Source organism: Carassius auratus, chromosome 17, assembly GCF_003368295.1.
Source record: "Carassius auratus strain Wakin chromosome 17, ASM336829v1, whole genome shotgun sequence".
NCBI lineage: Eukaryota > Metazoa > Chordata > Actinopteri > Cypriniformes > Cyprinidae > Carassius > Carassius auratus.
In genome coordinates, this window is record NC_039259.1 from 3,484,547 (window position 1) to 3,510,726 (window position 26,180).

The following is a 26,180-nucleotide window of genomic DNA, read 5'->3' on the forward strand; positions in this document are numbered from 1 at the left end:
AAAATGTTGGAATAACCTTTTTTATTTTTATATTTTTTATTCAGTGGCAGAAATGGGCCTGTTTCTTTTTCAATATGAACGAGTTAATCATTTGTTCGTTATCTGGCTCGGCTCGGTGTTCATCTTCAGTTCTCTCTTCACAGCAGTTCAGTCAATGTACTGTTTGAGTAAATGAATTATTCCCGGGAGAGTGGTTTGTTTTAACTCAGAGGGAGTGTTAGCCACATTAAAAAAGTTAACAGCTTTAGTAATTTGTGGATTAATGCGTATTGGAGACATGAACCGTTTTAAACGATTCAGTTTGATTTGGTGAACTGGTTCAAGAAGATCTGATTACATTGAATGATACGTTTGTGAACCCGATATCACTACACTGTTGTGTTTTGAACTCTCTCACAACAGACACAGAAGAGAAGACGATGATAAATAAAGTTGTTTTTTCTTTTTTTTTGCTATTTTTGGACCAAAATGTATTTTCGATGCTTCAAAAAATTCGAACTGACCCTCGATGTCACATGGGCTACTTTGATGATGTTTTTATTACCTTTCTGGACATGGACAGTATACTGTACACACAGTTTCATTGGAGGGACTGAGATCTCTCGGACTAAATCTAAAATATCTTAAACTGTGTCCCGAAGATGAGCGGAGGTCTTACGAGTTTGGAACGACATGAGGGTGAGTTGTTAATGACATCATTTTCATTTTTCGGTGAACTAACCCTTTAAATAGCTTTTGCGGCTCAGGCTCTGCGATAGATGATTTACAGGGCATTGTTCATTTCCCTAACCAATGAATCTTGAATCTCTCTGAAGGAGTCGATTCAGTGATGCTTCGCTCTATGGGCACCTCAGGCTCTGCGACAGACGATTTACAGGGCATTGTTCATTTCCATAACCAATGAATATTGAATCTCTCTGGAGGTATCGACTCAGCAATGTTCCGGTCTGTGAGCACCTCAGGCTCTGCTATAGATGATTTACAGGGAATTGTTCATTTCCTTAACCAATTAATCTTGAATCTCTCTGAAGGAGTCGATTCAGTGGTGATTCGCTCTATGGGCACCTCAGGCTCTGCGACAGACGATTTACAGGGCATTGTTCGTTTCCCTAACCAATGAATCTTGAATCTCTCTGGAGGAGTCGACTCAGCAATGCTTCGGTCTGTGTTTGCCTTCGCGTTGTCAGCCATATTATCGCCCTCCTCCATCTCGACCACCGCTAACTCCAGGACATGCGTGTGTCAGGCCGACTGTAGGGACGAAGAGGCTAACTGTTTTCGATCTGTTTGAAAGAACGGAATCGTATCCACACAATGGAGGCCGTCAAGGCGTTTAACGGCGAGGTTTGTATGATATTCGTTTGTATGACTGTAGACACGATAAACTCGAGGGTAGGCCGCTGTTGTCATCAAGCCGGTTTCATGGTGCAGACCATGTATTTCTTACATAATCACAACATTTAATTTTTAAAAGTATGTTTGAATCTTTGCGTTGCAATTTAAACATGGAAAGATAAAGTAAATAACACTCAAGATCACTGTAAGTTAGCTTGCCTTTTTGTTCGTCATCAGTGCTCAGCATGCTGACGAAAACTGGTCAGGCAACTAAAAGTAATATTTATGTATTTAATTATCTAACGTTGTAGTATCTTATGGCTTCATTATATTTCACGTTAGCCCTGTTTTATGAATTCCTGTTAATACAAATGCTAATGTTTCCGCTTGGTGAGCAGCCTAACGTTATCTAGACAGCGTTAGGGCATCATAGGCCCATTTTTTCGGGAACACAGGCGCGTTTCTAATGAGCACCAAATGCTGCAGCCTCAAGAAAGGCATATGATTCACTAAAATATTGTAGGTTGTCCTAATAGGCTATGAGACACAACTTACTTGGTTGTTTTTTTGTTTGTTTGTTTTTTTGCAACCGGATTGCTAACAGTTAGCAGCAGACGATCAGAAGTGCTACTAATCTTTATTGTCATCAGTAGTTCTATGAAAAACAACAGTGGAACCTTTTATTATTTCATATAATCAATTTTTTTATATATTTCACAAAATGGTTCTCTATGGTAGGAAAAAAGGTTCTTTAGGTTAATAAAAAGTTCTTGCACGAAGAAAAAAATGGTTAAGAACTGCTTTCCAAAAGGTTCTTTGAGGGACCTAAATGGTACTTCTGTGGCATCATTGTACACCCCCCAGCCCCCACCCGCCTTTGAAACCTAAATTTAAAAGTGTAAAACAGCTTTAACCTCAGTTTTATGGTAGACTTAAGTTCTTGAATGAAGTAGCTCATGTAGGTCATATAATTTGACTAAATAGCTAAGTCTTTTCTGTATGAATCAACTAGGGCTATCTGCATTTTAAAATTGGAATTAAAAGCACTTAATGAGCTATTATGTGCATTTTTATGTTAAGCAGCTTGAATTACGGTATATTCATGTAGCGAAAATGCCAAAAAAAACTCTAAAGTATATCATCTTAATGCCTTTAAGCCAACTGTTGTTTAAAAGAGGACAATGAGATTTTAATGCACAAAACTAAAGTATTGCAGTATTTTTTGTTATTTATTGTCTGTTATTAAAAATATGAATTGGCCTACTAGTGTTTAAACATGGTCACATCGGTATAAACTGATAACATTGATAATAAAGAATGTTAAATTGCAATGTTTTATGTTTTTCAGCTGTACTCACTGAATGAATACAAGCCACCGATCTCCAAAGCAAAGATGACCCAGATTACAAAATCAGCAATTAAAGCTATAAAGGTAAGTTTAATAACAAGGTAACATAACAACAGTTTGTATAGAGTCTCTTAGCTTATTACTCCATTCCCAATTATGATTTATAGAGATTTATCCCCAACACTTTTTAAATTATGACTAAAGCAGTGCAAAAGCCAATAATGGCATTATTGGATAATTTCCAAAAGACTTTGCTATTGTTCAGCCTAAAATGAAAATGAATGGATATTAATTATAATTATTAAAGATGTCTATAGCAGTGTACAAGCTGAGTCTGTCAAAGAGTTGACATACAACTGACTTCTTTTAACCAGGGTGAATCTTAAGTAGTTTTTTTACTACAGAGAAATACAGATTCAGAGTATGCAGATATGTTCAAACTCAGGTCATCGGAGATGCAGTTGCGCTACATGTCGGTATATTAACCATGAAGCTATCATCATCAAAACTTACATTATAACTTAATGTATATAAACATTAAAAGTGTGTGTGACTGTATTAAGGATTAAGCTATGATTGCATTGAATGAAAATAAGCACAAATTAATTCCATCATTGATTAATCTGGTCTGTGAGCGAAGAAACTAGAACCTATGCACTGGTTTATTATTACTGTAGTTTAAAATGCAGTTCAGTGCTGTTAAAATCAGTTGAGCTGCAAAAAGACCTTTAATTGACAGAATTTAAAAATTTGTGCAGAACCTCTTATTTAAAACTGATAATTTGTTAATGTTAATAACAAATGGCAAACGGGAAGGGATCTATAAACAATAAAAATAGATTGCATGAAATTAACCCAACTTTTGGAAAAATTAATTTCTGTTAATTTTTAAACCGATACAACAAGATTGTTTATACCAGGGATCCTCAAATCTGGACCTCAAGATCCATTTTCCTACAGAGTTTAGCTCTAACCTTAGTCAAACACACCTGAGCATTCAAATCAATGCCAATCAATGTCTTTGGGATCATCAGGAGATCACAGTCAGGTGACTTTGATCAGGGCTGGAGCTAAATTCTGCAGCACATTCGACCTCCAGGGCGAGATTTGAGGAACCCTGGTTTATACCCTCTGTAGAACAGAGGTCCGTTTCAAAACTTGAACTCAAAGTTGACTTACTGTGAGATGGGAAACTCTGAGTTTTCGGGTTCTGAACAGCTGAACTGTGTAAGTTCAGTCAACTCTGAGTAGGTTGATCTGAAATGATGATTCACCATGGCAACAGCTTCCGGCAAAAAGACGTCTGCATACTTCAGACTCAATACAAGTTTAATTCTTATCACTGATATAATATCACAGGTGAAAACTGGCAGAACAGTAGGTTATTGAACTAATAGGCTATTCATTTTCATGGTTTCTCACGGGAAAAAAAATGAAAGTAATGAATAATTATTTAGGTGAATTTTTATTTTATTTTATAAATGATCTGCCAGTAGAGTAAGAAAATTACGGCAGCAGCTATTTACACTGGCATAAGTGGAATTAACTTACTTTCTTAGCGATAGATCCTATTTACAGTAGGCTAAGTGCAAACAGCTCTATAAATACATTTATCTTTATTAAACACTCTTAAGGCACTTTACTTCCATTTTTGGAACATTTTAGTCACTCCAAATAGTTTTGTTTTCCATTTGCATTAAGATTATTTTTATTACCACACTGGCAGATAATTTTACTTAAGTAAAATGCACTTAATTTAGATCTCCTCAGGAAACAAGACTAAATATCTTGTATAATTTTCTTATATCTTGAAATAAGGAGAACAAAAATACTTCATAAGAAAAACAGTTTTCCAGCATGCATGAATGAGGTATTTAGACATCGCTTGTGCTTTAAAATGGGGGAGAAGACCAAAATAAACTCTGGGTTTACCGAAAAAATCCCCGGTTACCATGGTACCTGACTCTGAGTATAAGTTACCTCTCTTTCAGAACGGACTTACCCTGCTTTCTCGGGTTTGACCAACCTCCCATTCTGAAACGGTGAACCTGAATTTCAGGGTTAACATACTCCATTTTCACTTAACCTCCTTTCTGAAATAGGCCCCAGGTCCTTCTAGGATGGCATACAAGTTTTTAATACTAGAAGTTCCTCCAACATGTCCTCTATGCCCAAATCCTGTATCCATGAGAAATTGTTTATTAGATTGTGCTGGTTTTAACGTTTACGAAAAAAAAAAGATTTAGGCGGTAAACTCTTTTTGATGAGATATTTAACAGAGTTATGACAAATACAGTTTTAGAGTTTTTAGAAACAAATAAATAGTAAAAAGTCAGAGCAGACCAGGCATATGCCTACGTAACTCGCGGTTCACACACCCCGTCTGTGATGCGTATCTTTCCAGAGCCCATGTTAACGGATTATCTGCACGTAGTGAAAGATGTGAACAGAAAAGGTTAGAAATGGAAAGGTGCGAAAATACTTAATATCTAGCGCATGAGCATAGAGAGAGTTGTGAGCGCACAGAACGCAGTTTGAGCGAGAGGATACACGTTTTAAGTGCGCACACTCTCTCCGGGCTAGAACACCATATATCTGAGCACGCGCCTCTGGTTTTGTGACAGAGCAAAGGAAATCTGCGTGTGAGCTGAGAGATTCACACTCGCGCATTTTTTTTATGTGTTTTTGCGTTACAATAACGCGCTCTCGCTGCTGCTTCTGCACCACATACACATACTGTATACACATTGCAAACTGAGTACATGTGAACATGTATAATGTATAACAAATATATTTCAACACCTGAGGCACTGCTACAATGAACTCTATGACCAATGCATGGCAAAAAAGGAAAAAAAAAAATCCCTGTACACGGGATTTATATATATATATATATATATATATATATATATATATATATATATATATATATATATATATATATATATATATATAAATAAATCGTAAAATTGATCAAACATATTGCTATAGTATTTTTTTTTCCACATCACACAGCCCTTGCTTGTGTGAATGAGTTTGGTAGTGTGAGCGAGAGAGTTTGATAGTGTGTTGAGGCGGTATAGTAGTGAATGAGAGTTTGATAGTGCGTGTGAAAGCTTTGATGGTGTATCAAAGACCTTAAAGTAGTGTACAAGAGAGAGTTTGATGATGTGTGCATGAGTAAAGTTTGAATAATGTCTTGAACGGACTCTCATAGACTTGAAACTGGTCTACCACAACAGCACATCACGTTTTAAAAATCTCCCGAGTTCTGAAAGTACAACGCCTATAGTATATTAATGGTGTGTAAAAAAAAAAAAAAAAAAAAAGTACTAATACATTCCATCGAGTGTCTGAGACAACAGAGTGCTAACAGAGAGAAAGGGCCGGCCCACACGCTCTTCTGATTGGCTTTGTTTCGTGATTCATTTTGTTCTGTCTGGTGTGAATGGATAGAATAGCTTGTCAGTGGAATCCTAGTGCATCGTGACATGCTGATAGCAGTTATTCTGCTGCCTTTAGCAGTAAAATGTCATGTACTTGAAGAACTTCTGTTTTTAGATAATTGGAAGTCCTTAGGTAATTGGAACATTTTATCCTAAGCCATCCTAAACTAACTCAAAGTCCCTTTTTTTTTTTTTTTTCTTTTGTGAAACAACTGTATAAACAAGTGTTATGTGCATTTCTATGCAAGATCGTTGCTGCACCACTGCAAAAAACAAAAACATTTTTTTTAAATATATTTATTAGTTCATTTATCAACTTATTTGACATTTTTCAATACGTTATTCTGCTTGACTGTTAAGTGTAAAGTATGGCTTTTATTTTGATAGCGGTCAGAACCCTAGCGCTTTAGTGAAGACAAACTAGAGCTCACATTCTTGGACTTCATTAGTTTACTGTCTTTACTTAAAAGCCATGTCTAATAAATTATTAGAAATGTTAAACCATGATAGTAGGGTAGTCTGTGTTATTAGTGTTACACAATGTCCAAAAATATACCAGTTACATAACACTCCCACTGCCCCCACCTTTGGTTTGCATTTTTATAGAGATAAAAGCAGTTTGGTTCATTTGTATGCTACAATTCATATAGAAGTGAGATTTCACTTATCATGTGAGAAGAGAGACTGTGGAGTTTGTATGTTCACCCTGTGTCAGTGGGTTTACTCCGGTTTCCTCCCACTGCCCAAAGACATGCAGGTTAGATGAACTGAAGATTCTTAATTGGCCCCTGCAACTTGTAAAACAGACTTGTGTATGGATTAACTGGTTCTTACCGTGAATATCGCCATAGATGCTTGAATGTGAGTAGAGTAAGGACAGATGACTGACAAGGTGTTGGCAGAGGATTTTATTCACACACAGTAAAAAGTACCCTAAGATCTGTGAGCCTGACCATAACTGAAATAAATGCAATATTGCTCCTCTTTTATAAGGTGTTGTGAGTAAATTATTTACTTGTACACCAATGCATGTGAGTTCAGTGTTGAACAGTACAGTTGTTTCAACCATGCATTAAACTGGATTAGTTAAAATGAGGTGTTATTTCATGAGTTTTTGGGCTGATACTGGTTGTTAGGACATTGCAAAAAGATTTTTCAACATGGAAAATGCTTTTTCTTTTATTTAAACTTAGCTAGATTGTTTTATTTTTAGCACAATTCACACATATAGTAATTAAGTAAAAAAAAAAAAAAAGTCTTCTGTCCTCTTACCGTCATGTCAGTTGATTTTGAGTGAAGGAGATGAACGACAGACTTGAGGCCCTTTCACACTAAGATTCTGGATAATACACGGGTAATGGAAATTATCCTGGAAATTATTCCCGGATCGTTATATTTTAGTTCATTCACACTGCCAGTGATTTCCCTGAATATGTGTGTGCATTCACACACAACCCGTAAAGGTCCAGTAAAGACACACGACATCAGGGAGTGACGTGTAATGTACAAGTCGAAAACACTAGGCATGTTAACTTTCACTTAAACGGGCGAACAATCTCCACTTAAGTGTGGATATAAGGAGCTAACTGATCTCTGCTTCATTACAGTATATTTTTTCATTCTTTCACCCGGTAAAAGAGTTGCACGATAACATACGTCATCACTACGACACACCCTTTACAGCATTGCTTCTGGTTTTTGTTCACACAGAGCTAATTTCGGGACTGAACCCGGCAATGTTACTAGGTCCCCAACCCGGAATCGATCCTATTATCAATTCCGGGACATGTTCGCATTCATGAAGAAGGCAATCCGGCAATTTTCCGGGACCACCGTTCTGTGTGAAAGGGGCTAGAGAGAGTGCACGGGGAGGGGGGATGACTAAATCATTTAGTCATTTAGCAGACGCTTTTATCCAAAGCGACTTAAAGATGAGGACAATGAAAGCAACTACAAACAACAAAAGAGCAATGATATGGAAGGGCTATAACAAGTCTCAGTTAGCTTAAATGCAGTACACGTAGCAAGGGCTTTTAAATAATATAAATAAAAACAAAACCGATTGAACAGAAAAAGAATAGCGGAAGATAGTGTTAAAGGTATTTATTTATTTATTTTTTTGTTAATTGTATAAATGAGAAAAAAAACACTGAATACAAAAATATTAGAAAGCTAGTTAGAATAAAAAAAAAAGAATTAAAATAGTGAGTGCTAAAGTTAGAGGATCAAATAAAGATGGAAGAGATGTGTTTTAAGCAGATTCTTGAAGATGGCTAAGGTCATCTTTTTTCCTGTGGTAATGGCAGCGGTACACCTAGAACTAAATAATTTTCTGTGGTTTCAGATATCAGATTTATAATGTAAAAGTAGCTACTGTGAGTACTAGGGATGTAATAACCATCAGCCGGTTGAAAATTAATTTAAATATGTGGATTCACATCGGTTGAGATGCTAAACAAATAGTGATTCATTTAGGGGTAGGAGTTCATAGGAATGAATGTCTGAGGGTAACTTTTAGATGGTATTTTTTTTCTTTAAATTTTGCCTCTGTATAATGCATATTAAAGTTCATAAGTGCAGCGCTGTTTTGTTTACAGCAGAAACCAAGGACGCGCTCTAAGCGCCACCTGCTGGCAGAGAGTAAATCTGCATCTCGTTCAGCTCATCTGCTGTTTCTGTTTCATGCAGATACTATTTATGTATGGTTTCACAACTGAAGTGAAATCATTCTGTTTTTGCTTCAAATTTTGAAATTATACAAACTAATTTAAAGACTGCCCATGTTGCATGTAGGCAGCATCTTTGTTTGGATCATGATTAAAATGCAGTGGTTGCCTCTCATTTTAAATGGAAAGAGCACAGACAAAGCCTTATTTTGTTTATATGAAGAGATTTATTGTTGTGTTATTTATATGATTTGGAGTACATGCAATCAAAACAAACAAAAGAGCAACAATATGCTATATTAGTATATTATTATGGTTTTATATTTCATTTTCGCAAAGAAACATGCAGGATTTTTTCAAGCCAATAATAAAAGGACACATTTATTTATAATTTGCCTTAAATCTCATTTTGGTAAAGAAAAATTTTGTTAATTGTTACATCTCTAGTGAGTACTAGCGTAACTGATTTGGAGAATGCATTTATGCCAAATACAGTGGACCACTCCAATACTTACTTTCATTTGCAATGTCCACTTTGTTTTTCATTTATTCTGTGTCTAAATCATGGCAAAACCTGAATACAAGTCATGTGTATCCGTTTTCTCTCACTTGTTGGTGTTTTTGCGACATTGCCATTGTTGCATACTTGGTATATTGAACTCCTAATGTCTTGTTTGTTTTTCTGTGAATAACACCTCTTTCCCCTTCCCTCAGCAGCTCTCCCAGCTCCCCCAAAGCACTGAAAGTGAAGCAGGAGGATGGGGCGAGAGAGAGTTTCAAAGAGATAAGGGAACCCCTAACCAGCTTAGGTAGGAGATGGGCTGTTTCAAAAGGAGGATGGAAGAAGCCGCTTAAGATATGACTCAAAACGCTCTTTAAATACAGGCAGAAGTGTAGGGGGGCCCTTATGGTCCCCTGGGTTCACTGCTTCTCTACTGTATTTATTAATTGTGAGGGTGGACTGATGGCGTTTAAATGGCCGTGCTTCATTTTATTTCCGCAGGTGTTAATCTTAGTAACACTTCATGGTGGTGACAACTTTAAGTTTGTCTGGAAAGCTCTTTTAACTTGAGTTTGTTGGGAGATGTTACACTTCAATTTTAGATCATTTAGGCTGTTAGTTTGCATTTAGCCAAGTAAGAGATGTAGTTCGTGAGCATGTCATATCTCTGAGGAAGATGTGTTGATTGTCATCTTGAACATCAATTTGAAAGAATTACCTCTTTTTGAGTGACTTTAAAGTACTATGATAACAACTAGTTCTATGCATTATCATTTTATATATATATTATATTATACACAAATATATATTATCAGCTAGTATTGGCATTTAAATTGTTCAACATCTGAATTACATTTTCAGTATCAGTTTAATATTGGAAGCCAGTATTGTCAGGGCATGTGTTAAGCAATTACTAAACTAGAATGTTTTTGTTGTTTTTGTTTTTTCATGATTTGGCCTTGTTTTAAGTAAAATTATTTATATATTTTTTAAATAGTGCATATTTCTGCAAGTTTTTAGAAAAATGTAATGTCGCAAGACGAGTGAAGTATGCTATGTTATGCTTGGCCAGTCATTATTAGACAGTAATTTAGGCCTGTATCTCTTTCTAGTTATAGTCTGTGTAGCACAGTTCTGCACTACAATTACTTGGAGCGCACAAACTGGAGATTAACAAAGATTATTTATATATATATAAAAAAAAGTTAATTAATGACCACTGACAACAAGTCTGCAGAAACCAGTGCTCTTGAGTTGAGGAGCATGTGTTCTATCATAGCGTTACTCAGAGCTGTACATTATTTTGTTCTTCTGTGATACAAAGGGTTTTGTAAGCCACAGATTGTATCACAAGTATGAAGGATGTGTTACACACATCAGATTTCTTTCCCAACTGTTGACATTAACTAAACTCTTGAGCCGAGTTGACAAATTTTATTGAAATTGATTCAACCGCGGAAAGACATCAAAATATATAGTATTGTCACATTTTATGATAATGTGTATATATGCATTTTTTTTTATTATTAAAACTGCTTTATGTGCAGTTTAAATATATTTGTTTACATATGACAACTGATAGGGTTTATTTTATAGTTCATAGCATTAGTTGCAAAAAAAAATTATTTGGAAGAAATATTGACTTGAACAGTACTGTCTGTATCTGATTGCATATATCCAAATTAATCTATATCAAATTCAATTGAATCACAGCTTTTGAGCTGAAATCGACGTAAATAATGAAATTGTCTCAATACCCAGCCGTACTTGAGACTTAAACCGTGTCTACTGAATTGCATGCTGTGGAAGCTGTCTGTGTGTCCACATCGGGACTTTGTGAGTTGTTTTGTGGCTTATTTGTGCATAATAGCATCCTGTGCCTTTTTAACGTTCATGCAGTTGTTGTTTTTTTTTGTTCTAATATGTCACTAACCTAAAGCAGTGCCACAGTATACACAAAATAGCTTACTTTTCGACACCATTGAAGCTGCTGGGAAAAATGTAAGCAAATAAGAGGGAAAAAGCTTGGCACATCTAGAGTGTCTGCAGGGACTAGGAGTGGAAGTAGAGTGCTGCAGAACTACTTTGTTCTGCCTCGCTCTCATGCACACAAACACGTGTGCACATTTGGAGAGAGAGAAGACTAAAAGACTAATGTGATTATAAAAAATAATTTGTGATTCTCAAAATCTCAAAAGGCTGTGCATTATGTAGTATGCATAAGTATATAGTCTGTTGTGCTTTGTGTTTCAGACTCTGAATGAAGCGTGGCATTGTGTGTGTTCATTTACACTATGCTGCTTATGGTCCGGTGTTTCAGAGAGCAGCTCAGATCACAGTTAAACACAGCAAACTCCTTTCAGCAAACTATATATCTGAACAATAAAAATGTTTATTTGAATCAAACTATGATAGTAAATCTGATGTTTGTTGTTAACTTTTCTCTATGGATGTTTGTGAAGAGTGTCTTAAGTGGTTCTTGGGTGGAGTGAAGTATTCCATTGTTTTCAAAAGGGCCACGTTGACAGCAGTAGAATATGGTTGTAAGTGCTGGTCCAGTGCTAAATAGAGTTTCACACTAGAGGTCTGAGGGGGACTTCGCTATGTATTCACTCTTTGTTTAGATCTCGTTTCCAGAATCTCACATTTAAATTTCAACTACTGAAAGAGAGAGATGACTATGGAAGCCTGTCTCCGCCACTGAAAAAGGTTATTGCAACTTCTCTCAATTCAGAATTGCATGATATAAACTCACAATTGTGACATAAAAACCTCGCAATTCTGATCTTCTTACAATTGCGAGATGGGGGGGGGGGTGTTCTCAGAAGTTTATATTTCCCAGTTGTGGCTTTATGTCTTGCAATTGCAAGTTTATATCGCACAATTCTGAGGGGAAAAAAAAGTCGCACTAACCTTTTTTTATTTAGTGGCGGATCCACTGATCCGGGATTTACAGATCCAGCAAATAAAATGCATGACTCAGAAAGCACTGGTCCATGTGTGCGGCCCATGCATAACAATCCTGAGTGCAGGCTGTACTAGTGTTTGATAATGAGTAAGGCACAGAAATGCTGTTCTGAAAGGAGAATGGGATATTGTTAGACCACCTTCTCGCGTTCCAATTACACTAGAGTTAACGACCGCTATGTAGTTTTATTCTGAAATTATTCGTCCCAAGAAATCTGGTTGGGTCCTGCGTGAGTGCAGACATCTTTCACACCTAGTTCATTTGAAAATCTTTTAATTTAGATTTGATGAATAGACTCATAATTTGAATACTTCGATATGATATGACATCCTGGGGTTATGGATTTTAGCATCTTTAATCTTATTTACTTTTGCAACTGACAATATAGTTACAGTTGTTATGTAGTGGTTGTCAGTAGAATAGGAGCTTGATATTGATTGTTCATTCAGGGTTTTTCTTGGGTCTTCGGTGGTGGCTGATGGGCATCCACACACCCTACCCACATGACCTGTGAGCCCAATACTGACCATAACTAAAATAAATGCGAAGAAACCGTTTGCTTGCTTATTCATGAAAGAAAATGTAAAAGTTTATTTTAACTAATAATCTAATTTTCTGCCATGTCTGGATAAAATTAGCAGCTTGCTAACAAATTGTTTTGTGCTGGTTTCACCTTACTTAAGTCTAAACTAAATGATTTTATAGGTAATGTACTACACATGGTCATATACATAACCTGATATTCCTGTGGATTATGAAGGCTAAATCTTTTATTATTAAAGGTGACATACCATGAAAATCAACCCTGGTGCTTCTACCCACCAAGGAAACATGAAAAAGAGTTTTTCTGCAAGCGTCTGAAACAAGTGTGCTTGATTTCGCTCCATTGATAACGTGGTAAAGGGTTCTCATTATAATATTACCACCCATTCACCTTGTAAGTTTCAACCCATGGTGCCATCCTTTTGATTTTACAAGTGACAACAGTGTACCAGCTCTAATGCAAGGGCAAAAGTTTGAGCAAAACATGCTAACTATGTTCTGTCTTTGGCTGCACAGAACACTGTTTAGAGTCCCAACCTCAAGAGGCAAGAGAGCAGTGGATTTGATTTATTTACTGTATATTGCTGCTGTCACACAGATCTAAAATAAGCATGCAATTTATTTCCCAGCAGTTTACCTTCACAGACATGACATAGACTGTTTTTGGTAACTCGTGTATGTTTTTAACGTAAACTTGTGTGTAAATTAGAACTTAGTTTAGTACTCACATGCTGTGACCGCTGTCTTCTGTCCATGTGCTTCAGATGTGTGCACTCAGAAAACCTGATATGGTTTAAAACGCATGATTTCAGCTTGATGAAAATGATAATAAGTACCAAAACAGATTTTTTTAGCAGGTCCGAGCTGCAATGGCGCAGCTCTATTCTGGAAAAGTATTTTGAGCTGAAATTTCAGACACATTCTGGGGACACCAGAGACTTGTAATACATATGGTGGGGAAGATGTGGCCTAATGGTTAGAGAGTCGGACTCGCAATCGAAAGGGTTGTGAGTTCGAGTCTCAGGCTGGCACCAATTGTAGGTGGGGGGAGTGCATGTACAGTGCTCTCTCCACCCTCAATACCACGACTTAGGTGCCCTTGAGCAAGGCACCGAACCCCCAACTGCTCCCCGGCGCCGCAGCATAAATGACTGCCCACTGCTTCAGGTGTGTGCACTTTGGATGGGTTAAATGCAGAGCACGAATTCTGAGTATGGGTCATCATACTTGGCTGAATGTCACGTCACTTTCACTTTCAAAAAGGGCATATGTCTCCTTTTAAGGTTAAATCTTAAGGATAATTCACATGTGAAAAAGGGTTCATGTGAATAATGGGAGGTGGAATTGCATTTTGTGAATAAATTCTTCCAAGTGCATCAAAAAAGTCATGGGACTTTGCGCTATCGGACAGTAAATCCAGACTAACCAGCGGACCGATCTCTTTCCACAGCATCTGAAATGTTATATGGTCTTTCGGAAATGCCAAGTCTGTCATCAAAGTATTTCTGTATAATTGCTTCCCAGAACTGTTAAATAACTGCGTTCCCAAACAGCAGCATCCACCTCCAAAAGCAATAACCGCATTCATTGTGTTTTGTCTCCTCTTTCTGAGGTGCATGTCATTTATTATATAGGAAAATTATTGTATTCAGTAGCTTCTCCTACTTTTCTTAGTGATGTATAGTGCCAGGTTATCAGGAAGTGACTATTTTGTTCTCTTTGACTTGTTGGATGGAAACAGTGCTTGTTCGCAAATGTTTTGTGCGATATTCCAATTTTGCGCATCTTTTTTGCATCTTTGGATGGAAACCTGGCAATTGTCACCATGTAAAAACTGATGCCACTTTCTCTTTATGACATACTGACACAGGGCCATTCACGTCACACCTAAAAATACGTGGAAAATGGCAGTCGTTTCAGAAGTTTAAACAAAGGATATATAGATTTCAAGCACTGAAAATTGCTTGCAGTAGCTCTACTAAATTTATTTAAAAAGGGTATCTCTGTACAGCTGTCACGTCTGGTGTATACTCTGTCTCTGTGTGTGCATAGAAAACAATCAGTATAAATATAACGATCAGTAGCCTATAGTGAACATCGCTCATCCTGCAGATTTGCACATCGCAATATCAATGCTGAAACGATATATCGTGCAGCCCTAATTTATGCATAGCTTAATACAAAGAGCTGAAGCGCCTATCATACAGATTGCATTTAAAAACATATGAGATGCAGTGAAATGGATTAAATCTCCGTAGATTTGCAACATGTATTCTAAAAGTTGAATCTCTTTTAACTTTGCATGGTTTTCTATACATCTTGTGTGAGACACGATAGCAGCAGTCATGGTTCTAAGCTAATCAAAATATTCTCCATGCTTCTGTATTTCTCTGATCTTTTGAATAACTCCACAGCGGCACATCAAATGGTTTTCAACTGGACAGAATAACAAAACATTAAAATGCAACAATGAAACTTACATTAACCATCACCGCATCTCGTGCACCACTGTAAATGCTCACTGATGCACACCTAAAATTTGATTACACTGTTTTTGCATTCGTGCAAATGTTTATTATAAAATTGACTTTTTTTTATTTATTATTCACTATCTCCTAGTCGCAGGCAGGCCCAGCACTTATTTCAGCATGCATTCATATGTAGCGCCTGTATCATGCGCTGTATCAAGTATTGATTATTGATAAAGGTGTGCCGTCAATAAATACTGATACCATTTTATCACCCAGGCCTAATTAAAGGAATAATTCTTAATTGTTAATTTACATAAGTTATAGGTGACTGACTTTCTTCAGCAGAATACTAAAGATGATTTTAGCTGAACCCATGGTTCTTGGTAGGGGTGCTCTGCTCAGGATTTTTGAGACTGATCGCCGATCACAGAAAGCAATGTCTGCTGGTCCGATCACCGATACCAATCTTTATAATGTAGAATTATTTATAGTGAATATATTCATTCTTCTCGTAGGTGACTCTTTTGAGAGGATTTTTTTATTTATTTGAGGGGTGGAGGGGGGCTTTTTTTATTCTCAAAAATACTTCTCACCTAAATATTTGATCATAGACTGTATTTTTGTTTTTACAATAGTGCAGTTGTTGCACAATAGCTTACACATTGCAAGCCTGATTTTGTGAGCTGTATTTGAGGTTCACACATACTCCATTTACAGTGCGTATGTAGTCCATGTGTGGTACAGAAGCAGCACAGACTTTGCTTTCACACTGGAGTCTGCTCCTGATCCATGGCTGTTTACCACAAACACATTTATCCATTATTTTGATTTTAAATCCAAACTTCACTCAAAATGCTTTTTCAACATTGTGATTTTCAACATTGTGACACAGTACAGTTATACAATCTTTCAACAATAATTCGGTGCTTTTTATCTTTGCATTTACTTCTAGATTTATATATTAAATTGCTAAAGCAAAACATTTAAAATGCTTTTCTTACACTATCACAAACATTCTAAATTAAAACTTACCATTGACAGAAACAGTCAGCTCTACTGCCTTTTGTTTTTCTTTTAAATCTTTATTAACAGCAATCCTGCAGTTCATCAAGAATTAAAAAAAAAAAAAAAAAAAAAAAAAAAAAAAAAACTAGCCAAAAAGACAGCCTATGTGTTAGCTGTGAAACACAGTAGATTTTAATTTATGGTGTAATTACTAAATTTTTGTGCCAATGCATGTTCATATTTACCGCAAACAATGCCCTTTTACAGCAAAAAATAGACTTGTGCGGAAACAACTTCTGCACTGCCAGACCGCAAACATGTGTGCAGTGTGAATGCTTTAAACCGTTAACATGAGTGTGGAGAAAATACGCATTAAATACACACTGCAAACAAAGTAATGTGACCTGGCATTATGTGTGTGTGTGCTGTAAGTGTTCATGAGTACACAGTCTCCAGGAAAGAACGCACAAGCACTGAATGGTTTAAACACTGGCAAGAATTAAAAAGGAACAAAATGCAGCTTGTAAACTTTAGTGATGATGCGACACTACCTTGATAGTGCAAGTGATAATTCCTGTGTCATCTGTGCAGCAAGCAGCTCACTTTTTGAGAGAGAAAGAGAAAGCATGCGGTTATTATCTCACATAAACTTTTTCTAATTTAACAGTTATTTAATGAAGAAATTTATTGTGCCTAACCTAAAGCATTATAATTATTTAACCACCCACTGGACAGAGACTGAGAAGGTGCCAAACCTACTCACAGCAGGCACGTCATCAGCTTGAGATTGGTTTTAAGCCATTTTAGAGACTGTTGATCAGTCATCCCAAAGAGATTACCGGCCGATTGGGATCCGTAGAAGAAGTGAAGTGATATTCAGCCAAGTATGGTGACCCATACTCAGAATTTGTGCTCTGCATTTAACCCATCCGAAATGCACACACACAGAGCAGTGAACACACACACACACACACTGTTTTGTGATTTATGCTGCGGCGCCCGGGGAGCAGTTGGGGGTTCGATGCCTTGCTCAAGGGCATCTAAGTCGTGGTATTGAAGGTGGAGAGAGAGCTATTCAAGCACTATCCCCACCCACAATTCCGTCCGGCCGAGACTAGAACGAGACTAGAACTCACAACCCTTCGATTGGGAGTCCAACCCTCTAACCATTAGGCCACGACTTCCCTAAATAGCTGATCGGAGCACCCTTAGTTCTTGTTAGCATAGTCTGCAATTCAGCGGTTGCTGTCACTTGTATTCGATTCAAGTTTATTTGTATAGCGCTTCTTACAATACAAATCATTGCAAAGCAACTTGACAGAAAATTAAGTTTCTACAATATTTAGTAGTACCTTATAAGTGGTGACTGTCAGCTTATCAGTCACTCCAGAAAAACAAAAATTCACATATATGTGACGTTGCAAAAAGTCACATATATCTTAGCAGAAAGTTGAAAAATGTTGCGTTTACTTCACACAAGTAAATCCCCATTATTTCCCAATGGGAACCTTATGAAGTGACGTAATTTACGCCACGTGAACATCATCTGCGAACCCCGCGGTGAAACCAGGGTGAAGCACGAAAATCATTCTCATAACAAAAATAAGCGCAAAAGACCGTTACACAGTGTTACAAATTTTTTTGAGAGAGGGATGGGGATGAGTATGGCGAATGATAGGCCAGTGTTAGAGGCTACGAAGTTAGTTTTAATTTTCACAGTGGACTGTTGTGGTTTCATTCAGAAGTTGTTGCACCTCTACAGTTGTAAAATTGCACTTCTTTGTTACAGAATTGTACCAGAACCTTACAGTTGTAAGTATATTTTGTAAAAATAATTTACGTTGCAGTAAGATATTGCACTTTACAATTCCTGTAAAACAGCATTTTTTAAAATATTTTATTTATTCATTTTTACAGAAGTTGTTGAATATTCCTTTTGTAAAGCTAGAGAACTTGTTTGACTCAATGTTTTGTAAGTTTGAGCCATTTGTTAATTAAGGTCTGAAATAAAACAGAATGATTTAGTATGCTTGCTTATCATAGTTAGTCGTAAGTAATAACTCTTTACAGTAAAGTAATAGCCTAGTGAGAACTGGGTGTTGGGGGGGGGATTACCTTTTTTTCTCTTTTTCATCAAACCGCAGTTTTTGCAAGTTCCCGCAATTTCATCGCATAAAATTGCATAAATATCCCGCATATTTCATTGCATATTTTAAGAAAACCTGCCGCAAAATCAAGGATTTTTGGCCAAAAAATCACAACAAATATCAGCGTTTTTCTGGAAGGACTGGCTTATGTGCATATGACACTTTTCAGAAAAATGAACAAAAGACATAGTCAACCAGAAAATGAACAGTATTAGTTTGAGGTCTGTGGGACATTCTAAAACGCTTAACGTGGTTTAATGTACTAATACAGTGATATTAAAAGACCAAACTCACTAAACCTCATATTAATAAAGTATACTATCTACAAAAAATGTGATGATCCCTGAATATGAATTCAACGCCTTTTCCTCCCATAGAAAACCATCATAAGGCTTAACGTGTTATTAAACGAGTTGCATTCATATCCAGGGCTCATCTGACTTTTTTATTGATAGTATACTTTATTAGTATGATTTTTAGTAAGTTTGGTCTGTTAATATCACTGTCTTGATGCCATTTTAAGCGTTTTTCACGGTAATCGTTTTAAGAGTGTCCCCTGTCATCCAGCGCAGCTCAAGCATCAGGTCGCGGAGCAACATCAAAAAGAACAGCTGAGACCGGCCGACAGTTAAGAGTAGCTGAAGCCTTTGTGAAATCTGTAAAATACTGGCGTGAAAGTAACAGGCATACCTGCTGAAGTCACGGACAACCTCCACGTCAGTGCCCATACCCAAGAGAGCGTGAGCAGATAACGAGCTCACACGCTTTCTGCTCGGAGTGCATCGACTCCAACACGAATCCACTGTCCTGGTGGGCCAGTGGTGGCACGATAATCAGTCTAGATTTCCCCTGCTGTCCAAAGTCATGCGCAGATACATGTGTAATACATGTTAGAACTCTTTGATTTCTTTAAAAAAAAGTGTATTGGAAAACACGTTCTTGTTGCTGTTTGGCATTTAACAATAAACAAAAATGTTTTAAAACGTGTCTCTCTGTCAGTTAAAATAGCAACAATATATGCTACATAACTCAATGATAGAGCTTTGTATGCGGCAAAATCAGGATAAATTAGGTATGTAAAAAAAAAAAAAAAAAAAAAAAATGGCGATAATACCGCATATCGTGCTATTGAGCCACCCATAATAACCGCAGGGGAAATTTATCAACCGCGACAGCCCTAGCTTGGGGCAAAAATGAAAAAACCAACACAAATGCACTCCGAATCCAAGATGAGGACAAATAAACTAAATCTGTTATGCCTGTCACAAATAAAGTGAATGTGGATTACCGTATTGACCTGATTATAATACGACCTACGCCCCCCTTTTTCAGATGTACCTTTTTTAAAACAAATATTTCTCTCTCTCTCTTTTTCTCTCTCTCTCTCTCTGTAAAACTATTTTTTTTTCTTAAATTTTAAATTTGCATATTTTTCCTATTTTTAATCTTAATTTTGAAAGTATGAGTATCGTTAAAATGTACCAACAATAATCACACTTAAAAATATACACTTTTTGATATACCTTAAAAATAACAGGTAGCCCATTTGAATTTTCTAACATTTAGTCCATCCATGGTAGCCTACCAAAATTTTTATTAACGGTAGAAGTGAGATCTTATTGTAGTCTTCAAATCTGGGTTCTGTCTTTGTTTTAAAATCATTTACAGAGAAAGTTTGGTCCCATTAGGCTAATGACAGTCACGAATCATGCCACTGTGAGCATTTTCCTTTTCTTTTGATTTGCAATCTTTACAACATATTACATTTAGGGCTTTCACGATAACAAATTTAGCTGGATTATTAATTGTTAGAGAAATTTACGCAATAAATAATAATATTGTCGTTCTAAGACAAGTTTCAACTAATATAATGATAATGGCATAATAACTCGGGTACACCTTTTCAAAGATCAATAAACTTTTATTATGCAGAGTTTTTTCTCTTTAAACTAAATCTTTTAGCAGAGTTACATCAAGGGTTTTTTTAGTGGTGGAAAATCCATTACTGAAATATCCTTGTTTTAACACAGATCGCAGCTGACGGATGCTTAGCAACTCACTGGGCACATTGACATACGCAACTACAAGCCTACAGACTTATTTAACTGAGCAAGCCAAATGAAGCGAGCGAAACGTAAGCCCATTTCGAGAGCTTGGGCAACGAAGTTCCTTGCAAAATATGCTACACGGTATTAAAATAAAGCAGTAACGTTAGTGCAAGTACAATGCAATATCACTTGAGACGCAAATGAAAGGCGATTCCCAAATCTGGTCACTCTAGCGAGATGTTATCTCTTTATTCCCGGGACATCTGTGCCATTGGAGAGGGTGCTCCAGACTAACTCCACATCATGACATGTTAAATTTTTTAATATAAATTAAAAAAAGAAATTATCACCGGCGAAAAAATTTAGCTCATTTTTTTTTATCCTGCGATTGATTTATTGACTATCGCGACATGCCTAATTACATTACTTATTTCATGGCACACTTGTTTTATGTGTTTCTGGCGCTACCTATATTATTGACATGTCAAAGTCTAGATCCTGAATATAAGACGACTGCATTTTTTCAGATATATTTCAGAGGAAAAAAAACATAGTTTTATATTTGGGTCAGTAGGGTAAATGAAAAGCATCAATTGTGGCTTTATATAATTGTTGCATCATTCCTTTTTTTTTTTTTTATACATACGATTTACACCAATGAGCATTTTTACCAATCATACAAGTTTCTGTTGAGCTTATGAATGTATTGTCCAATAGGGAGGTGTTTGTTTTTGATTTGAGTTCTATGTCTGCGCTCACTGGATAAATTCTGACTCCAAGGGCTCTATAATACACCCGGCGCAATGCGACGCAAGGTGCAGCACAAGTGTGTTTGCTAGTTTCAATCCATCGCCGTTCACATTTTCCTGTCCAGCGCCACGTAATTTTAATTAACAAATGTGTGCGCCCATGGGCGTGCTGGTCTAAAAAATTGGTGTTTTCAGGCACATTGCTGGCGCAATGCTATTTTAAGGAGCTGAAAATAAACTGCGCCAAAGACCAACTCAAACCTGGTCTAAAGTCAATGGCGCAATATTTGTTGTTATTTAAAGTGCACTTTGGTAGAAAATGCGCCCCTGGGCAGGTCCAAAGTGTGCGTTGACTTTGCTTGTTACACAGAGGGATGCATCACACAAACATGCCAAATATTAAAAACTAAAGGATTACAGTGTAAAAGAATATTATTGTAGGTAGGTATTGTAGTAGGCTACATAAATATAAAAATGTAATGATGGATAGTCATTGCGTGTATTAGAATTAGGCTACCTATTTGCAAAAGCTTTTCCGCCAACAAATTCTGCCATGTAAATATCGATCCGCCCTGACTCAAGCGCATCTCGCTCTTAAAGGGAATGGGAGATGACACTCTGATTGGTGTATTGAATGTTACGGCCATTACTCATTAAGAGAATAGGGACAAACCATTCCAAAAATGCACCCTGGCGCACGGACCGTTTTTCAGTCATTAAAATAGCAAAAGTGGATTTGCTGTCAGAGCATCAGATGGGTCAAACTGCTTTAAACTGTATGCGTTAACTCTGTCTTACGAGTTATTTTAAAACCCTTGATATAGTGTTGTCACGATACCAAAATTATTGTTTTGATACCGATACCTAGTCAAGAATTGCAATTTTGTTATTTTTTTTCAATACTTTTCCTGAAAAGGGAAAATACACTCTCCAATGTCATTGCTGTGCTTTTTTTTTAAACCGGGACAACATTCTAATCATATAACACACTAATAAATGAACATATGAACAGCATATATGTTAAATATTTGAACAAAATATGAAATATCAAAATATAAAAAATAAATTAGAGCAATGACATTCAAGGTAAAGAAAGAATACATTTAGCAGCATTACCTCAGTTATCATAAGAAACATAAGAGTGATACATTTATCTTGAATTTTTATTGATCATTTTCATTTATCATAAAACTATGAACGGCGATTATATTAAAATCAGAAGATTAAATGTCAAAAGATAAATAATATCAGTTTAAGCAATGGCATTCAAGTAAAAAAAAAAAGAAGCAAATAAAATTTAGCAGCAATACCTCAGATATTGTAACTTATTCTGTCAGTTGTGCAATCTTTTCTTTCAGAGGAGAAAACTCAGCCAGTGAGCTTTGAGCGTCATCTTTTTCTACCAGTCGTGGACTGGCGGCTACAGTATCACTCGTGCTCACACATGCAGCCTAGTGATGCACGGGTTGGATTTTTTTTAATGAACTGATAAATCTTGTTTATGAACGAAAAGAATGAGTATACAGAGTCAGTTAGCCAAGCATGTAAGTCTCGATCAGAAATCAGCAGACACAAAGCGCAGTTATAGGTGCTGTGCAAATACCCTCGTTTTCATATTTAGCATACAGAACATAACTCCACGTTTACTCCCCGATTAATGTGAATATTATATATGAACTGTCTGACCAAACAATTAAAATGTTAATTATGCAAGAAAACCTCGTGCTTTGTTCATCTGAACAACTTATTTAAACTATTTAATGTATATAATATACATGTTGTGATTTATTATTATTTTTGTTGTTGTTGTTGTTTGTTTATATATTTATTTTATGCCGGTGTCCATTAACAAATCTGGGGCATATTCTCCAAAGGTGATAGGGATGATCACTTTCATTTAGAATGTGCCCCATTAACCGTTTGGTCCAGCACACCCCTAATTAAGTTGGCTTGAAAAAGCCAACTTACTGATCTACTATTTAATCTTATTATTATGTTGGCTTGGCAACAAGCCAACATACTGTTATGCTATTTAAACTTCTTCTTTTTTTTCTTATTATTATTTTTCTGACAGAAATTCTAAACGCTACTCCTCCTAGGGCTTTAAAGCCACAAGCCCCAAACTCGGCAGACACCTGCGGGATAGAGCGGTGATGGTTGCTATATCTTTTCAGACTGATCAGACTTAAAGTTTTTTTTTTATTAATTTTTAAATGTCAAAATTCATTACCCATAGACTTACATTGTCTGAGAAAAATTGCGCCCCTACAGTTGCAATGACATTTAGGGGCGGAGTCGGGTTTCGTTTCACTTTTAAACTGGTTAAAAATAACATTTAGGGGCGGAGTCGGGTTTCGTTTCACTTTTAAACTGGTTAAAAATACTGCTGCTCAGCCCAGGCTGTCTACACGGAGCCGAGAACTAGCGAATTCATTCTTATTTAAGACCTTTTAAAAACGCGATTACACGCAATCCACACGTTAGAACACACCAAGAGCTAAATTCAGATGTTTCTGAACTGTTTAAAGTAATAACATTATATATTCGCGGCAGCCAACTGCTCGCGAGCTGGCGATGTATTTCTCTGAACACTTGAAGTCCACAGAGAATTTACAGCCTTTCGCATTAAAACACTGCAGCGAAACGGCACAAAACAATTAGAATAATATATTATATGGTTTTAAAGTAGTTTCGGCCACTGTCACGCTGGTCTTAGCTGGTTTCTAACTGAATCATCATGCTGAACGTCACAGATGAGCTCGCGATGTATTTGTCTGAACACTTGAAGTACACATTTACAGCCTTTCACATTAAAACACTGCAGCGAAACGGCACAAAACAATTAGAAGAATATATTACACATATGAAAATGAGTGTTTATATGTGCTTGTGAGATTTCTCTGTCAGGCTTAACGTCGCAGCAATTGCTCAGCGTTGCATAACATGGTAAAGCAGGGATTTACACTGAGACCAAAAGGGTCGCATGCATCACTGATTATTTTTGTACCTACTTATGTGTTATGCTATGATTTAATATGACCATTTATTAAAACAGAAATGTGTATTTTAAGAATACGTTTTATAACGTGCTCCGAGCATTCAACACATCAAGTTGGCTTCAGCCCCGCGCTGCGGGAGACTGAACTGAGCAGATGATGGCGCGTGTGCACGAGAGAGAGCCGCGCGTATCGCGGACAGGGACAGCAACACTGAAGAGAGCTGTCGTTCAGGACGTTCACTTCCTCCTGGACCTGAACGAACAAATTCAAATCGCAGTTTAAATAAAGCAAGCGAAAAGCAAAAGAGCTCAATTCAGCAGCGCGGTGTTGTTCAGGGAGCAAGCAGAGACGCGTCTCAAAGTCTTCTTGCTTTTGTACCGACAACAAATACATACAAAATATGTCGAAATACCCGTGTTGGAAAGTGTGTTCGAATAAGTATGTGGTTATGTCTTAAGTGAAAGTAAAGATTTGCAAAAAAAAAATCGGATGTGTATCATCATAATGGATGCGTTTGTCTCTTAAAGGCACCGCGCCTAATTTACTAGCTCTGCTGTCAGAGTCTTTAATGTATGAAAATGAAAGTAATCACTCACTGCTCTTGACTGAATTACCTTGTAGTACAAGAATTTATCCAAAGTCAATCCAAAAATAAGATAGAATTGTTTTACTAGTGGGTGCAGGCCACTAGTTCATTTATGTAAGTGAGTATGGCAAAATAGTGATCTGTGAAATATTATACCCACTAATTCTTCATACAGTAGGCTACCAGTGAAATTGATTTAATAATAATAATAATTAAGGACCTGCCCATGTTTTGCTTAAGTGTTTCTTTCTTTAATTGTTAATGCAACCTTTTCACACCACAGACTGAACCAAATTAAGCATTTCTTGCTTGGTAACTGTTCAACAAAGTATTGATAGTTGTGTAAATATTGTCATACTGACAGTCTGAAGTTTTGGTTGATTCCATTACATATCTTTTTATCAAAGTTATCCGAAATTATCAAGATGAATTTGTTCTGAGTTATTGTCATATATTATTACCAGTTTCTAAACTACAGCAAATAAACTGTGATTATGTGAGAAATGTTGAAGGTGTCTGAATACATTTTGGTTTGATTGTGTATTTTATCTTACAGTGAAGACTATGCAGTGCTATTTTACATTAACAAAAACAAACTTAAAAAAAGTAAACATTATGTAAATAGCACAAATAAATAAATAGAATGAACATACAGTACAAATTAAACAATTTTAAACAGTGTGTAACTGCATCATCTATACAAACCATTGTGCTTGGACCCCTTATGATCTCCTTGATTTAAAATGCATTGTTTCAGTAATCTTGTGTGTCGTTGCCCACAACGCAACGGTGGCAGGACTGTGAAATACATACACGAGAAAAATAGGCAAGACTTATTTCACATCCAGCTAGACAACCCTGTCATAGCTGTTATCATAGCCCAGGCTTTTTATTAAAAAAAGAAAACAGCAAGGGAGCATGGAAAAAGACTGTTGCAGGTGTATTTTTTTATGGCATTATTATGTGTATTAATTTTGCAGCGGGGCAACTCAATGTTGGGCACACAAGTACTTTGGCTCTTTTGCTCCATGGCCAAGATGGCCAAGCCAACATCAAAGTTAGTTCACTAACTTTTAATTCTAGTTATTATTATTATTATTATTATTCTTCTGAGCCAAATTTTAAACACTATCTCCTCCTAGAGCTTTCAAGCTAGAACCACCAAACTCGGGTCAGACCTTCAGACTGGTCTGACTCGGGTTGCTATATCTTTTCTAACTGATTCGGCTTATGGTTTTCGTAAACCAGACTACCAAAACCACCTTAAATCCCATAGACTTTCATTACGGGGGTACAAACTTTTGAAAAATAAGGCTTATAATATATTTAAGCTGTCTACTACCAGGGCAAACCTTAAAAACTCTCTA

General features: G+C 36.6%; 1 protein-coding gene across 3 annotated transcripts in view; it reads left to right on the forward strand.

Moving 5' to 3' along the window:
- The first annotated feature begins 1,154 nt into the window (after positions 1 to 1,154).
- scaf8 (SR-related CTD-associated factor 8) overlaps positions 1,155 to 26,180 on the forward strand; it is a 41,661-nt gene continuing 16,635 nt past the window's right edge. The window contains exons 1-3 of one of the 3 annotated variants that reach the window (XM_026285325.1): positions 1,155 to 1,344; positions 2,684 to 2,767; positions 9,510 to 9,604. Coding sequence is in view for 1 of the 3 variants with exons in the window: in XM_026285324.1 (XP_026141109.1) it covers positions 1,315 to 1,344; positions 2,684 to 2,767 (114 nt within the window). In the remaining 2 variants the exon portion in view is untranslated. Of the gene's footprint in view, positions 1,345 to 2,683; positions 2,768 to 9,509; positions 9,605 to 26,180 lie in introns of those variants that run through there. The other 2 variants (XM_026285324.1, XM_026285326.1) reach the window with 2 other exon arrangements.